The sequence below is a fragment of the Solea senegalensis genome, linkage group LG9, assembly GCF_019176455.1.
Source record: "Solea senegalensis isolate Sse05_10M linkage group LG9, IFAPA_SoseM_1, whole genome shotgun sequence".
NCBI lineage: Eukaryota > Metazoa > Chordata > Actinopteri > Pleuronectiformes > Soleidae > Solea > Solea senegalensis.
In genome coordinates this window covers 15,021,047-15,036,898 of record NC_058029.1, presented here as the reverse complement: position 1 = coordinate 15,036,898, position 15,852 = coordinate 15,021,047, and the positions used below count along the sequence as shown (strand labels likewise).

Below are 15,852 nucleotides of genomic sequence, written 5' to 3'. Positions count from 1 at the left end.
TGAAAACGCTCCACGTGTAACTGTGACTGTGTCTGAATGCCACATTTAATGATATGGTAAGGACATTTTTTTGTGAAGCCATCCCATATTGTAATTTTGTTTAATTTATTTAGTCATTGTATCTCATGGAGATGTGTTTATTTGTTTTTTTTTCTTCTTCTACCAAATGAAGAAATAAATAAGAAAACTAATGATTGGTCGATCTTTACATGCCCGGCACGTCTAACAGGAGCGGTGCATCACATGTTTGTGCTCAGACACATCTCTCCCTCATCTCTTCTGCATCAGTCCGCCCTAAGTTCTTTTTCAGTTGCGTCTTAGTAAGTTTGGAAGACCCTGAATGCAACATCACTTCCTTACAAAGCTGAACTCGTCAGCATTTTTTGACCCCCGTGCAAGAGGCTCGTGGTCAAAGATCTGTGAGCAAACACCAATTGTGGGAAAAAAGCTTTTAGTGTTTGGAGCTGTGTTTAAGAGCTTTGAGTTGGTAGCGTAATGGTACGTTCAGGCTTTTAGACCCGCAGTCGTAATATAAGAAGAAGCTTTGATGCAAAGGTGAGGAAGTAACAGAGTTGAGTCTTCAACAGCTGAGACCACGAAACAAAAATAATGGTGAAACACACACGACATTTAGAATGGAGTGTGGCTCTCATTCATGTGTTTGGTTTTTGCGCGTCTATGTTTTCATATTAGGAACTCCTTTGTTGTGTAAACTGTGATTTATGTCCCTGTCTGTGACGGCCTCATTGAGATTTGGGATCCACGCGTCGTCTGTGTGATGGTGAGTCACCATCACACAGGAGACGGAGAGCGTGTGTGAGGGAGAGAGTGAGGAAGAGCAAATGACAGAGGACGACAGGAGACGTGGGGGCTGCTGTGTGTGTGTGAGTCATAAAGCCTGACTGGTTGAGGCGATGACCCCTTCTATTTCTGGATTTATTATGAATTCTATATCATTTCCTCCACTGGTCCCTGTCCTACATGTCTATGTCTGTGTGTCTGGGCATGTTTTAAATAATGAATAATACTTTATATGACCGAGTACGTCTTGATATAAGGATACACAGAATTTTCCACACGTTTTTTTTTTTTTTTAAACTCTCGATATATATCAATTTTATTGTGTTCTTTTAAAAATAGACAACTGTATAGACACTTTTGTACAGACGGGTGACTGTTGGCAAAATATCATGGTAGCAGATGCCTCCGCACAGGACCACCTCTGCGTGTTACAATCCACCGATGCTCTGTGGCATTTACAGTACAAAACAGGTCCCTATTGATTCTGAACTAAGTATATCGAGGTTGTCACGAATCAATGACTTGAAAAGAGGCCCGGTGTTTCGGGAGTGGCTAAAATGACTTAGAAGTCGGTCAGGTGTCGATAAAAATGGGACCCAATTTGTGTTTTGACGACACATTTGTAAATGGACAAAGAGAAGCTCACAATGAGGCTTCATCAGTGAGCAAATCTATTGGAACTGTTTTAGTTTTGTTCACATTGCCAGAAAAGAGGCAAATACAAATATGTGAGCAGCTTTATTCCTTGATGAAAAGTCTGATCCTATGACTAATCCATGCGGTGCGACTAAGTTGTTTGAAGAAAGGCATGGAAATGATATGACTCGCATGCTTTGGCTGTTTCAGTCACCAATGTACATCTAGGATTAGGCCATGTTGGGATTGATGACCGGTGGCTTGCAGAGTCAGGGTCAAGGCTCACTGAAGCTATTTTGGCAGCAGTCACCTGTCTGTAAACCACTCCAACCTCTATTTGTTTGTAATCACCGGGAGAATCTGCTGTTACATCACGACATAATTGATGACAGAGTCGGAGGAAATTAGAGCAGCGTTCACAGACAAATTAGGAAAACAATCGTGGAGTTCGAGGCAGTCATGAGGAACCCAACATTTGGTCAAAAATAAAAACAGAATTCACAGCATGATGTAACAATAAATCAGCACATTTATTCACCACTTACTAAACACTGAGCACACTGGAATGTCTGCTTATATCAGCTTGCTCTGTCTTCTCGTGCCGTAGTTCTGCTGCGGTGACGTCTCTTGATTATCGTTAGGTTGCCCGTTATGCTCTGAGTGTGAGCCTGAAGTGTGCGTGTTGAAGTGTCGAAATGACACTGCACGGCGGAGGAAAACAACACGGATGAGACAGAAGGCTCGGAGAATGATATTAAAAGGTCAAGTTACACAGGCGTACCCGGCACAGCCACTCATTGATTTCTCTACAGACCAGTAATGCGGTGTTGTTGCCACATGGATTTGAAGAGAACACATCATTTTGCACATTTGATGGCACTTGCACACTTTACTACCACCCTAACATTGCTCTGTTTCTCTGTGTGATCTGCTTTAACAAAAGATTAACAAAATGACAAAAAACATGAACCATACAGACAAAAGTCTCGTGTCAAAAAGGCTGAACAGACTGTGGAGGCTGAACCCAAATTAAATGGTCTGGTCCATAGATGCACTTCACTATTGCATTTGCCACTGTCACCTAGCAACAGAGCTACAGTTTGACATGGTGATCTACATGGCCATCTTGAGATTTCAAGATGTGAACGTCTAGTTGTCTGTTTTTTTTCAAACACAGTGGAAGGCTATTTATATTTTTAACATCTTCGAATGTTTTTTATCGTCGTTAGCCGTCATTATATTGTTCTAAATCCTTAGTCTCCAGTGCACATTGAATTCTGGGATCAGCCTGACAAGGGAGGATCCACCTGTTTGATCCTTCGTTGGTTCGGGATGAAAGGTCCCATTTGTTAGCTGCATTTAAAGCAGTGTTAGAAATGGGACAAAGCTCGACACAGACAAGCTCTGAATGCACCCTCTGTAGGCGATGCCCCCTGAATTGAGACTCGGCTAAAACAATTTTAAGAGCAGCAAAAGGTGACATGTTAACGGCTTATTGTGCTTGTACGTTATAGAAGTTGCAGTACGCACGCTCGAGTCAAGTCAGCGAGTTTTTAGATAGTTGCCAAATGAGTATGCAAATCTTTGATGCGGCGTATTTGTATGATCACATCACAGACTCCAAACTGCGGCCGTGTTCTCCACGTCCCTGTTATATAACACATCTGTCGCGTCGTTTGCCATCACACACCCTTGCAGCATCTTTATTTTAACATTAACTTTAACGTTTTTTTTTTTTTTTATCAGTAATAGAAGGCATGATGAATTCTTTATTTACCTTGTTTATGAAAAAAATATGCCGTTTGATTAAGTGGCTGTCTGCTCTCGTCTATTGATCCTGCCAGAGGATTTAGTGAAGAAGACAATATCCGATGCTTAACAAGACAGAAGGAAATGCCAGTGTAACATTTACCCACAAGGGCTGTTCTGATCTGTTTGTAATACGTTCTTGTGACTTCTCGTAGAAGACTCCACTTGGCCTGTCGTTGCAGTGGTGTAACAGTAAATCAAAATGCACGTGCACGCTACTAAAAAAGTATTCTCTCTGTGATAACTCTCATCCTCTGATGCTCCATCAGACACTGGGTTGAAATAATAGCTGTTGTGTCTATAGTGCGTCTTTTAATCCTTTCTGTGAATATGGCCCAATCACCAATAACTTCCAACAACACAGCAACTGCTCTCCAGCAGTTTTTTTTTAAAAAAGGAAACTATAATTAGACAACTACATATTTCCTACAACTGATGTTTCAAAAATAAAAGCTGATAGACTTTGTTCATCTAAATTAACTCTGCACCTGTATAACATCAAAACCAAACTTTAATGTCAAACACAACAATGATGAAGAACCAAAATTTGAAGCTCAACAGCTTGAAGTGACACGTTAGCTGACCTTTCAAAGGAGTACACACACACACTCGCACACAGTCTGCACTTCAATCAATACTCAAACACACTTCTTGATGTGATGCCTTTATTTAGGCTTCTGTCAGGTTTCCGACTTTGTATTCGCTGGCTGGATGTTCTGGACTTTGGAAAGTGTGACTGGCACCTTACCCTCGCCAGGAGTGGGTGCTCTCATTATGGGAGAACCTGCGACAAAAGCAATGTTCGCTTTGTAGAATATCCATACAAAAACAGTGTCTCTTTTAAAATGAACTCTTTAGAAATATGTTTTGACCATTTAGTCCGTCCTGTGTTACCAGAAAACAGAGACTCTTACCGACTGTTGCGTGCAGATCTGCCAACCTTTCCTTAAACTTCTGTTGCAGATACAGCTCTTCTTTGGAGTAGCTCTTGGCAAAGGCAGACAGCAGGAGGCCCACAGCCATGGAGGTGCCTCCCACACAGAACAACACAGCACCAGTCAGCTTACAGACATCCAGGGCACGGTTGAAACTTACAGCATGGCTGTTAAAGAAATAAATACATTCATTAATTAATAAATACAGTTAGTTGAGAACGTTAATTAGAAGTATACCATCTTTTTTGTGCAAAAAAAAACACACTACGGACCTACAAAGGGGCTAGTTTTTATGGGGTTTTTTGAGTTGTGGTTAATTATTATTATTTAATTCTTTTTACCGTGTCTCAGTGAACACAATATTCTTCATTAAGAAAAGTGTCGTGGCATGAAATAAACCCACAAACAGCTGTTCTTAAATCTAACTATAAAGACATCATACACATGACTGTGTTGTTTTCGTACCTGTCAACAAAAAGAAGATCATCCTCGCCAAATGCCTCAATCCTGGTCGGAGTGCTGTAACCTACCAAAACAACAACGAGGCCCGACAACAAGATCAGTGTTCCGAACGCAAGACAGACCTGCAGGGGGGGGAAAAAAAAAGAGATTAAAAGAGATTGTTTTCTTTGCTCCGTATAGCACGAGGGTCGAATCTTGGTCTGATAACACATCACTGCTGGCAGTCTCTTGCATTTACAGTGTGACCTATGGTGTGGTCTCAGCCACAGGAAGGTCATCCTCACCTTCCAGAGTAAAGAGCTCCACCTGCTCGGCGATCTCTGAATCTGAAAATCTTCATCGCGCTCCCAGATTGACGCTGTGCACTCCTCGTAAAACTGCATGGGCGAGATTTTTCAAATACAGAAAATGAAAACCTATTAGAGACAAACAAACACTAAGACCCCAAGTTTAAAAAAAAAGAAAACAAAATCATTTGAGTGATTATACGATGAGAGGGCAAATATAAGGGAATGAAGCAGAGAATGATGCCGGGTACTTTTTTAGAGAGATACTCTATTCAATTTGTTTTTTTTTGTGTGTCTGTGTATGTGTTGTGTACCTGGTGAAGGTAGGAGCGGACTCCATACTGCTGATAGTTCCCGCTGGCTTGAGCTTCACCATACTCCGACCCACAGATTTCTGAGCAAGAAGTCATCCTTCACATCTGTGTACCTGCTTGAGGACACACACACACATACACACACAAACACACACACACACACATGCACGATTAGTCACTTGCTTTGAGGAAACCACCCACACAGTTTGTGAATGCTGCATAAACACACACACACACATTTTGTTCATTCAAACATTGACACATAAAGGCACTAAACTCTCACACACACACACACACACACACACACACACTATGCTGGAGAGTTATGTAACACTCCATGGAAGCAGTTCATCGAGATTAATGATGCATTCTCCTGAAACATGACACTGGTCGACAACTTTGGATTCGATTTTGTGTTGGCACAACGCACAGTGCTCCCATGCGCCACAGAAACAACCTTTTTAGCAGAAGATGCACACGGAACAGATGGCGTGAGAGCTTCAAACAAATACAGCAACGTCAACAACGATTGGAATTTCTAGATTGATTAAAGTAGTTGATTAAATAGGATGGACCAACAATCTGCAATAGAAACAAACAATTGCTCTAGGAAATGTTGTTTAATACACATGTGTAATTCCCTCAGCATCCATCTCTATTCCACAGCGCAGGGCCTCTGAACAAACACTGGGTAAAAGTGTTTCAAGTTTATAGCAGCGAGCCCTAAATCTTGCCTGCAGTTTTTGTTGAACCACAACAAAACTGGGGACTGGGGATCAAAACAAAGCATTGATCCCAGTGTTGCCAATATGTCTTCACACTGTTAATATGTCTCGCGAGTATAAAAGCCTGGACATGTAGCCTGGTAAAATATATTATGGTTCCACAGCAGCAATGCTGTGCTCTCCTGTCTCAGGTGATAAATGAACAGAAATAACTCTACTGTTGAAACAAAACCATGCAGGTAATTGGTTTTGTGGTTTGTCAGGGTAGGTGCTGTATGTAAATCAACCAGAACTACTCTACTGGGTGGCCTGGTGTCCAATAAAGAAGCTGTGGTTAAACTATTTGGCTTGTGTATGGAATAATTTGGTTAACAAATCAGGGAATCAGTTACACAATTGTAAACAATATCACCACTGTCTTGTCTATTGTTGTTTATTACTGAGAGCTAATGTTACAGTCTTGTTTATCTTTTGAATATACATCAGGTTTTTTTGCAAGAAAGTTTCACTGTCTACAACACACAATACCCACAATTGCTCACTATGTTGGACTGAACATGTCAATTAACACAGACATGAAGTTAGTTTTTGTGCATAAATGTGAAGTATAAAAACATGTTGAAGGTCAGCCAGTCTTTAATACAGTATGCTGCCATGGTTCTCTGCAGCCTTTGTCTTTGCTGCCCTGGATTTCCATAAAGATGATGAGATGAGCAGATGGAGAGTGACTCACTATTGTGAATTACTAAACATGGATTCACACACTGCACTAAAGAAAATTAGAGGGTTTTTTTAACAGTCAGCTTACATAATATGAGTGTGAAGAATGAAATGTTGCATTAAGATCAAGCATTTAATCCCTTAGCATCGGTCCCTGTAGAAAAGAGTGTTCTTAAAGCTGTTGTTTCTTTAAAATTGCTCATTTATTTGCATCGCTTCACTCCCAACATAAGACATTTAGCTCAGGTTTGACTTGATGTGACTGACCTTGACCTTAAGAAACCCGCAGAGACTCATTTCAGGATAAAACAAATGAAATAACACAGAATCTGTGGAACCAAATGCACTACACAGACCTCGACCTTGTCTCGACCTATAACAAACTGAATAAAATGAGAATAGGTGACTGAAGTATAGAAAATAGACACGCAAATGAGCAAAAGACGTCATAACCGACAGAGAGCTGTAAATGTGCCCTCTCAACAGCTGAACCGGGAGCTGGCCATGGTGCTGAACGCCATTATTCCCTTCCAGCTCTGAGCCAAGCAGGAAAACACACAGACGTAACATGTGACGCCAGTCTGAAAACAGATCTCATCCATTTGTCCTCCCCCCCCCAACCCCCATGAGACGCGAATCGAAACAGATTATAGTTTCCAGGCGAATCTAGAGCAGTAGAGTTCAAAATAAAGCATCAAATCAGGTCTTCTGAGTTCCTGACTACATGGAAATATCCTGGAAATGAAGAAACATCTACAATCAAACGCATTTTTTTTCTACTAAGTTTCATTTTTTCACTAGAAAATGAAAAAAACAAACATCGTATAAGGTAGAATGTGACAACGCTACGTAAAAAGAAACATTTTGTTCGACGCTCTTCTGCTCATGGAAGCGACTTCCAGATGTGCCAGCAAGCGGACGTCGTGTGCAGCGATGACACCGATGAAAGAACACTCGCAGGAGATAGTATGTCCCAGGTTTTTTTTTGTTATTTACGAAAGCAGCAATCATCGCGTCAGAAATATGATTAAAAATCATCAAGGTCATCATTTACCTGACATTACCAGCCCGGAGAGTGATCACTCGCTGCTGTTCCTTCAGCCGGGTCCCATCACTCTACAGTCACCTCTCTCTCTCTCTCTCTCTCCCTCTGTTCTTCGATGATTCAGATGTTCACGCTCTCTACTGCGCAGCCGTCACATCCTTTACAATATGATATGCTTTCATTAGCGAATATAAATAACCACGCTCGTGAAGGGCTGGGAGGATTATATATCTGGACAGGACACACTCATTCATCAGTTCAGATCAGTCAACATTCATGGAAAGAAGAGGCCTGAATGGAAGGATGGAAGGATAGACAGACAGACAGACAGATAGGCAGACAGACAGACAGATAGGCAGGCAGACAGATAGATAGATAGATTGATAGAAAAAGGTCATGCATATTAACATTATATTCTATATTTTACGCAAACATAATATTTGCGCACACCAAATAAACCCATGCTCTTGTCAGAGTGTAATCACATGTCAGATGCCATTACTGAAAATGAAGAGCTGCAGTGAACAAGGGTCCAGTGGAAGAAAGACACGTGAGTCATCTGAGTCCAAATCCACGACAGGTAGGCACACTACAGTGCAAACACAAGCACGCGCCATTTTCGAGAATTCCAGTCACATTCCAAGGCAGTCTATTTTTAGACGTCAGTGACGCACATTAGTGTAAGACACCACCTCAGCAGCCAAAGAAACACACTACACCGTGACGTAATTATATGTATATACTGTATATGTGTATATATAGACGTATATAATTATTATTAATAATACAGACCATGATAATGATAATGATAATGATCAAGCAAACAAACAAAACAACAAAAACACAAACACACTGTACCAAATGTACCATTTTCTTCTTACTGTCTCTGGCTTTTGAATCAAAGTCACTCATTATATAAACAACTGAAATCACCCAGAGAGCGCAAGTCTGCCCCAATAAGGCTGTGGGTGTGTGTCAATTTGAACATTGGCTCCTCCTACAAACCGTTGTAGCCAATTGAATCCATGGAAAGTGTTGAACCTCGAAACCTGGAACTCAAAACGCGCGGAAATAGCCCGGAAGTGAGTTACATCATCGGGGATTTAGCGGAGTTGGATAAAGATGCAAGTTTAAGACACAAAAGCAAAGGTGAGGAGCGATTTATGTCTTTATGGCTGTGTGATGCGCGCGCTGTGTTTGTTTTCGCTTTGGCTGACGGTTCAGTGAGCTTTGTACACAACACCACCGCTGCCTCTGGACTTACACGTGTTTGCAAACTTAAGAGGTTTAAAGGTTTCTGCAACTTTTGCAAACATTGACAATCACCTCCCTTACTAATAGCTTGCCATTGTATATTTATTAATAATCACAATGTCAGTATATATAGCTCTCACAGTAAAAGTCATTATCACCAACGTTAAAATTCAGTGGTGTAAATAGGCCAAACAAAGTCAGGCATATTTTATTCCCAATAAAATAATCTGCTCTCATCATCCTCATCTGCCTCACATATACTTCAGACACTGGTATTGTGACAATACAGGAAGGTGGAGTGAGAGATAAGGAGACTCTATTTATTATTATTTAATTTATTATTATTTGTTTCATTTTCTATCCAGGTACCCTGGTATATACAGTAGAACAGTATTTCCACCAGAGGAAGTTTGTGTACCACGTACTATAGTTGGGTTACAATGGGCCTGTACCATTTAAAATATGAATAACAAAAGACGCAATATTTTATTATTTCAATGAAGTCTTTCCAAGAATAAAATGACTTCTGTTTCAATGAATTTGGTAAATACTATAATTGGGTTAACACATGTACTGTATGCGCTATAGCTCAAGCTGTTGAAGTTAAAATGGTCCTTGCTTTAGTTGCTTGGTGTTTTGTTTGAGCTGTGTTGTGCTTGGGTGACTGAAAACCGCCTTTTATTTTTCCTAACAAGGTGTAGCATGTCCGCGTTGAAAAGACATGCAGTTCTGATATGTTGCACCCAAAACTGGGTCACCGGTGAATGTTTTAAGGACCGTGTATCCCTGACTGTCTGTATGAATAGGAAGATGTCACGGACGTGAAATTTAAATGTCGTTAAATTTAAATTCGTTTTGTGCGAGCGGTGAGTCAGCATAAGCCTATTAAAGACAAGAGCCTCTACTGTCTTTAGTCTGTCCCTTAAAGCCCTCTTGTGCTATTGGATCTTTAATGGATTTAATTTAGACCAAGAATAACCCACTGGCTTTCAGTTACCTGATAACTGCGTCAGACATACTGGATTGCATCCATTGCTGTGTCGTCTGGAATCTGGAAAGAAGTGCCTGAACATATACTGTGCATGTGCTGCAGAAAATGTGTTTACGGCCTATAGTCAGAGTCGTTTGTTAACGGACAAATGCACCTATTAAGAAGAAATCACTAGTTATGTAATTGCTCCTGTTTGTGTGTCTGTTCGAATGACCTCAGACAGTAGTGACGTGTGAGAGCTGCCTTCAGACCAGAAGAACTGATGCTCTGTTACTGCCCTGGTTCCTTTTTAAGATGAACTAGGTGCCGTTAGACAGGGACGCGTGTAGATGCCTTCTGCTTAATAATAGGCAAATTCATGTCTATTTATTATTTGTTAACAGAATAATCTGGAGTTCCGCGTCACACAGTGATTTGTGAGTGTGCGTTCGCTTTCACATTGCAGCATACTAATGCACTGTTGTTTGGAAGGAAATGTTCAGTTATCTCTCTCTCTCTCTCTTTCTGTCTCTCTCTCTCTCTCTCTTTCTCTCTCTCTCTCTGTATATGGGCAGAGCATCTCTGAGGAGAGAGGTGGTTTCTATGGCAACATGAAAAGGTCACCTTCAGGAAGTTCTCAGTGAGCGTGTGCAGAATGCCAGTTGGATAATCAGGCTTCCTGTAATGACTGATAACAGACCACAGCTCATTAGAGGGAATGAGGGAGTTTGGGGCGGGTGGGTGGTGAGGCAGGGAGGGAGGGAGGGGTTATTAGTCATAGAGCAGAGAAACAATAGAGCATTTATACCAATGGTGTGCCACACTAACACGTTGTGTCTGTGTGACTGGCTCTCACTTTATTCCTATATGAAGTGATATAGTGTATATTGCGGAGGTAGTAGACGTGACTATATCTTACGATGTGAGTCATACCGTCGCTCTGATTTAAGTGGTGCAGGCAGGCAGCTAACCTGGTAGCTAAATCATGGATAAATGTTTAATATGTTGTGTATGTTTGATACAGGCGTGTTGTTGTTTTACTGTTTGCCATTAACTAGGATTACTGAGAGTAAGTGTGTATGCAGTTTTTCATCTAATGCCCTTGCAAGCTAAATGATCTTTTTTTTTCATTCATTCATTCATCTTCTACTGCTTTATCCTCCACATGAGGATCGCTGGGGGGCACTGGTGCCAAGCCCACCTGATATAGGGCAAATGGTAGGGTGCACTGTGTACAGGTCGCCAGTCCATCACAGGGCCACAGTGAGACAAGCTAAATTATTTAATGACCGATATCATCAGACTGAAAACATGTCAATGATGACCAATAAACAAACAAAAACAGACCTTTAGGCTAAAATTTGAATTCAATATTTTGATCAAGTGTAGAGTTACACAATAAAACATATAGAATGTATTTTAAAATGTCACTCTTCCATTGGTTCCTGTCCCTTATATGCAGTCTCTCTCTCAAAGTTCTTTAGATTATATTCCTTCATTTGAGTTTGGCTGCACAACTGTAGTTGCTACATACTCACTTTTTGATGGTTGGCATTCTTGTCCATTCGACATGTTCACTTAGCAAACCTCACAAATCCTGTTTGCATTGTGTTGTTGTTGTTGTTGTTGTTTTTTGTTTAAGCCATGCAAAACAGTTCCTTATAAATGATGTTGAGTTCTTTTTAGGGATCATCTCTAGGTGCTACCTGTCCAAGAATCGGATAATACAGGTAGACAGATATTTTTACTTGTGAGTGAGCAGGGATACGTCTGGCTGTGACTGTGAGTGACTGAGAAAACTTGGTTCACACCAATGTGTGTAATGCTAATGCCAAAACATTGTTGTGAAGTAAAGGAACAGGCACGTTGTGGAGACAGTACCCCGAGTCCTATATTGGCTATGAAACCTAGAATGCATCACCGTGAACAGTGTAAACTCAAGTGTTATCATTTTTGTGAGATCTTTGCATCACAAAGACAAACATGTTACACGTTCCCTCTTACTCTCTTAATATTTTCTCTTGTTATCCAATAATACAGTAGATCTTACAGGCACAGTATTATGCTGGCAGAGATACAGCTATAAATAAGATGCAGTACATAAGTAACACTTGAGTAGCTCAGCACAGCACATGATTTTCTATTTGTGTACCACTTTAAACAGCAGCCCTGGAGTCAGTAATGACTTCCTGCTAACAAGTCTGACATCTACTGGACAGATTTGGTTCTGCATCAACAGTAAACACAAATGAGTCAATGTGTAATCTATGCTTTATGCCTCGTATTCACCACTCAGCCATGTGTGACTCGAAAAACTTTGTCTGCACTATATTTGCCAGTAGTTTTAATCAAGACTGTAGTGTCAGTCCAGAGAAATTGCTTTCAAACCTCAAGTTGTCAAGAATTCTGTGCGAGTAAATCAAGTCACCGTGCCAAATGTAAAGGCTTCTGAAGTAGCTTTACTAAAGAAAAAAAAAAATTATCAGCGTGAAAGACAAGGCAGCAGTGATTGATAACTCTATTCCCAAGTTACAGAGTGTTCCAGAAATGTTGTACTTCCAGACATGATTTTGGCTGTCTCGTTGCTGTAGCCCACCCCCAAGCTGTTATACTGTATGATGGATGAGAGGGAGGGACAGCAGATCCATCCGTCTCAGGAACCTTAGCCTTGGTGTTTATGTCGATTCCTCATGTTATTGATTCCTCTGTCATCCTGCCACACCAGAGCTGCGAGCTCGGACTTTCCAGTTGGGCTATGCTGTATTTCATAAACCACTGACTGGAAGGGCCGTTCCACTGTAAACGATCTTTCTTTGTGGGACAAAGCTGCCGGAGTTATTGTTGTATGGCCCTTTAACTGGATCAACAACCTCAAAGAATTGTGGTTCATATGGGGATACATATTAATGACCTTAGAGGTCTGATTTGGGCATGTGCCCTGTAACGGAGACATCATGTCAGAGCACTGACATGGCACAAAAAAACAACAAGGCAGCTCTTTCCAGGGACAAATCTGGGGCCAGACCTCCAATCTTTTTTTAAAAATAATTCTGAGCAGATGTTTATGTTTTACATGGAGGGGGGGTGTTTAAGGAGAAACAGATAACTGTTATGCAAATTCCATTGTAACCCTAACACATGTTCCCCCACCACTAATCATATCAATATAATAAGACTGTGGCCAAAGGCCATCTGTTTAACTTGGTCCATAGCAAATCTACTTATGAGAACACATCACTTATGTGTTCTGCAATCATTTATTAACAAACTGGGGAGCTTCGGGGCAACACAGCAAACCAGGTTTGCACGGTAAAGCCACAGTTGTGGATTCCTAAACAGATCAGTCATGTAAATAATCGAAGATAGGGGTAGGGCCAGTATGGGCAAAATGTAATTTTTCTTATTTTTCTTCATTATGAAGGTATAACGGCATTACACACTTCCAATACAAATTAAACTTACGCCTTTTCTCTCAGGTTAGTTTTATAATAAAATAGATTTTTTTTCCACCCCCCATAAGAAAGGATATTAAAGTGGAGGCAGGGTCTAATTTAGAAATCAGGTTAAGAAAATGTTTAAGGAATTCATGAATATATTCACTTATAAAGTTATTGTTTGGCCGTAATGAGGGCCATTTTTTATACCTCTAACTTCAATCACATGGTCGCGCGGTAGAAAGTTATTGTGATAAGTGTGATTGTACGTTTATTAATCATACATCAGATGTGGAGAGTAATTTGTTTAACACACACACACACACACACACACAGCCTGCTGTTTTTCAGTGATCCGCTGCTCCCCCCCATATTTTAATTGTATGATTTCAAACATTTGTGTGGAGTGGTCATCAGTCACTGGTCTATGGGGCTTGATGTATGGGTTTGAGCTGTAATAGTCTCTGCTCTGCTCTCCAGGCACAACATCACTTATGAGAGACACACTTAGCGACAATTAATCATTCTCGATCATACCCCACAGACTCTCTTTCTCACACATGCACACACATCTCCTCCTATTGTGTGTTTCACTGAATTTAGCTGAGCATTGCCAGATGAGTGATGCAAGAAATTGCCGGCTTTATGGGAAAAGAGTTGGTTATTGTTTATGTTCAGGTTGGCTGGGATTTGGAAGGAGTTAGGGCCTAAGGACAGGGGATTCATCTGTATTTTCTCACTATCTTTCGTTCACGATTTTCACTCTGCACTTTTTATGGCCTCTCTACGCTCGTTTCGCTTTCACCGTGGAAAATGTAGACCCACCCGCGTAAACAGCCCAGCGTAAACGCTCCATGAATACACGTCGTCTCTCAATATAGACGCTGGATGAAGTTTTTGTCGAGGAGTGTGTAAACTTTGACCTTGATTGTAAGCTGCTCCATGTCACAGTGCACCTGCCCCTCGCAGCGGAAACGGTGAAGTTTGGTCCAGCTTGAGTCCAGCTGGATTTGAAGATGAAGCACACAACGGTACCGCTCCATTTACAGTACTGCTCTTTTTGTCATTTGCATTTCCATCTGCCACTCAGGTCGCCCTCCTCCTCAAAACCCCTCTTCTTCTCTCCTTTCTGCTCTCTCCCCGTGTCTCTGTAATTGTCCATTTAAATGAAAAAAGTCTCAAATAGTAGGATTAGAGGTGCCCGTCTGTATGTGTGTGAGTGTGCGTGAGCCCCATGCCAATATGGCAGACAACCTCCAGGGGATGTCCTTAAGAACAAAAGCATCTGGAGGAGGCCTCCTTTGCACTCTGTGTTACTGTGGTTACAGACTGGCAGCTTGGGTGTTTGTGTAGTATGTGGGTCTGTAATGTTAACGTAGGCTTTTTTGATTATCCTGATTGAAAAAATGGGCCTGGTCTTAAATTTCCAGATGAAAAGTTTCCTTTAATTGCTGAGATGAGGTTTTTCACAGTTTAGATAAATAATAGTGGGATAAATCAGGAACGGATCAGTCACTGGATGGTAATTAATTACTGTAATGTCTGATTGATTTAGTATTTTTGCTTCTGGGCACATAAAACTGCATTTTTGTGTGTGTGTGTGTGTGTGTATACATGTGCATCGCCAGGGCTGGCTGGTGAGCAATTGTCACCACGTGGCAACAGCCAACCACGCTTTTCTATTGGTCGTGCCAAGCTCTCAAAATACAGAAGCCAGCTCTGCCAAAAGCCTCCCCTTTTTTCCTCTCAATAGATGGAATGACTAGGAATGAGCTGTGTCCTTTGACACACACACACACACACACTGGACTCCCCTCCTTGTGGTGCACCTGCCTCCCTGCTCTCTAGGCCAGCTCAACTCCTATCAAAGAAGCTGAGCTCTTTTCTTCCAGAAAGCTAATCCAACACCTGTCTCCAGGCTTTATACTGGGAATAGAAGACCGTGTGCTGTGCGAGTGTAAATGCACGAACCACAGTGTTTGAATGAGAGAGTGAGTGTATGGGTGGGAGTGTTTTTTTTTTTTTCTGGGAGGGAGAGGGTTTGTTTTCTCAAGGAAAAAAAATAAAAATAAAGAAACTGTGTGTGTGCATGGCTCTTTTGTACAAGGATTTAAGAATGGACATACGGAGACCACGAGGCAGACTGTATTCTTTCGTTGATAATGGGGACTCAAAGGACATTTTGGGAGGGGATGGGTTATTTTGCACAGGGTCAGATTAGTTGTAACCCAAAGATCAAGAGCTTTTATTGTACCGTGAACCACTGTAACTGTGTGCTTTTTTTTTTGGTAGTGACTGAAGATGCACGGTACATGTCTCAGCCGTGTGCAACAAATAATGTTACACAAAAGGTATCAACCACAGTGGTAAATGTTACACATAAATCTCTTAAACGTGTGTGTGTAAGGGATTTAATTGACATTCTCTTTACACTCACTGTACTGGGTTTCTATGACTTGT

At 41.2% G+C, this 15,852-nt stretch overlaps 1 protein-coding gene across 2 annotated transcripts; it reads right to left on the bottom strand.

The window, feature by feature from the left end:
- Positions 1–1,948: 1,948 nt before the first annotated feature.
- On the bottom strand, positions 1,949–7,907 carry nrsn1 (neurensin 1). Of its 2 annotated transcripts, none has more exons than XM_044034598.1 (6): positions 7,744–7,907; positions 5,245–5,360; positions 4,928–5,020; positions 4,647–4,765; positions 4,161–4,348; positions 1,949–4,030 (listed from the first exon to the last, which is right to left on the bottom strand). In XM_044034598.1, the coding sequence occupies exons 2-6, from the start codon at positions 5,338–5,340 to the stop codon at positions 3,927–3,929; spliced, it is 600 nt and encodes a 199-aa protein (XP_043890533.1). In that variant the 5' UTR covers positions 5,341–5,360; positions 7,744–7,907; the 3' UTR covers positions 1,949–3,926. The 2 variants fall into 2 exon arrangements, with proteins under 2 accessions (XP_043890533.1, XP_043890532.1); XM_044034597.1 differs by having other exon boundaries at positions 5,245–5,357.
- Positions 7,908–15,852: the final 7,945 nt, after the last annotated feature.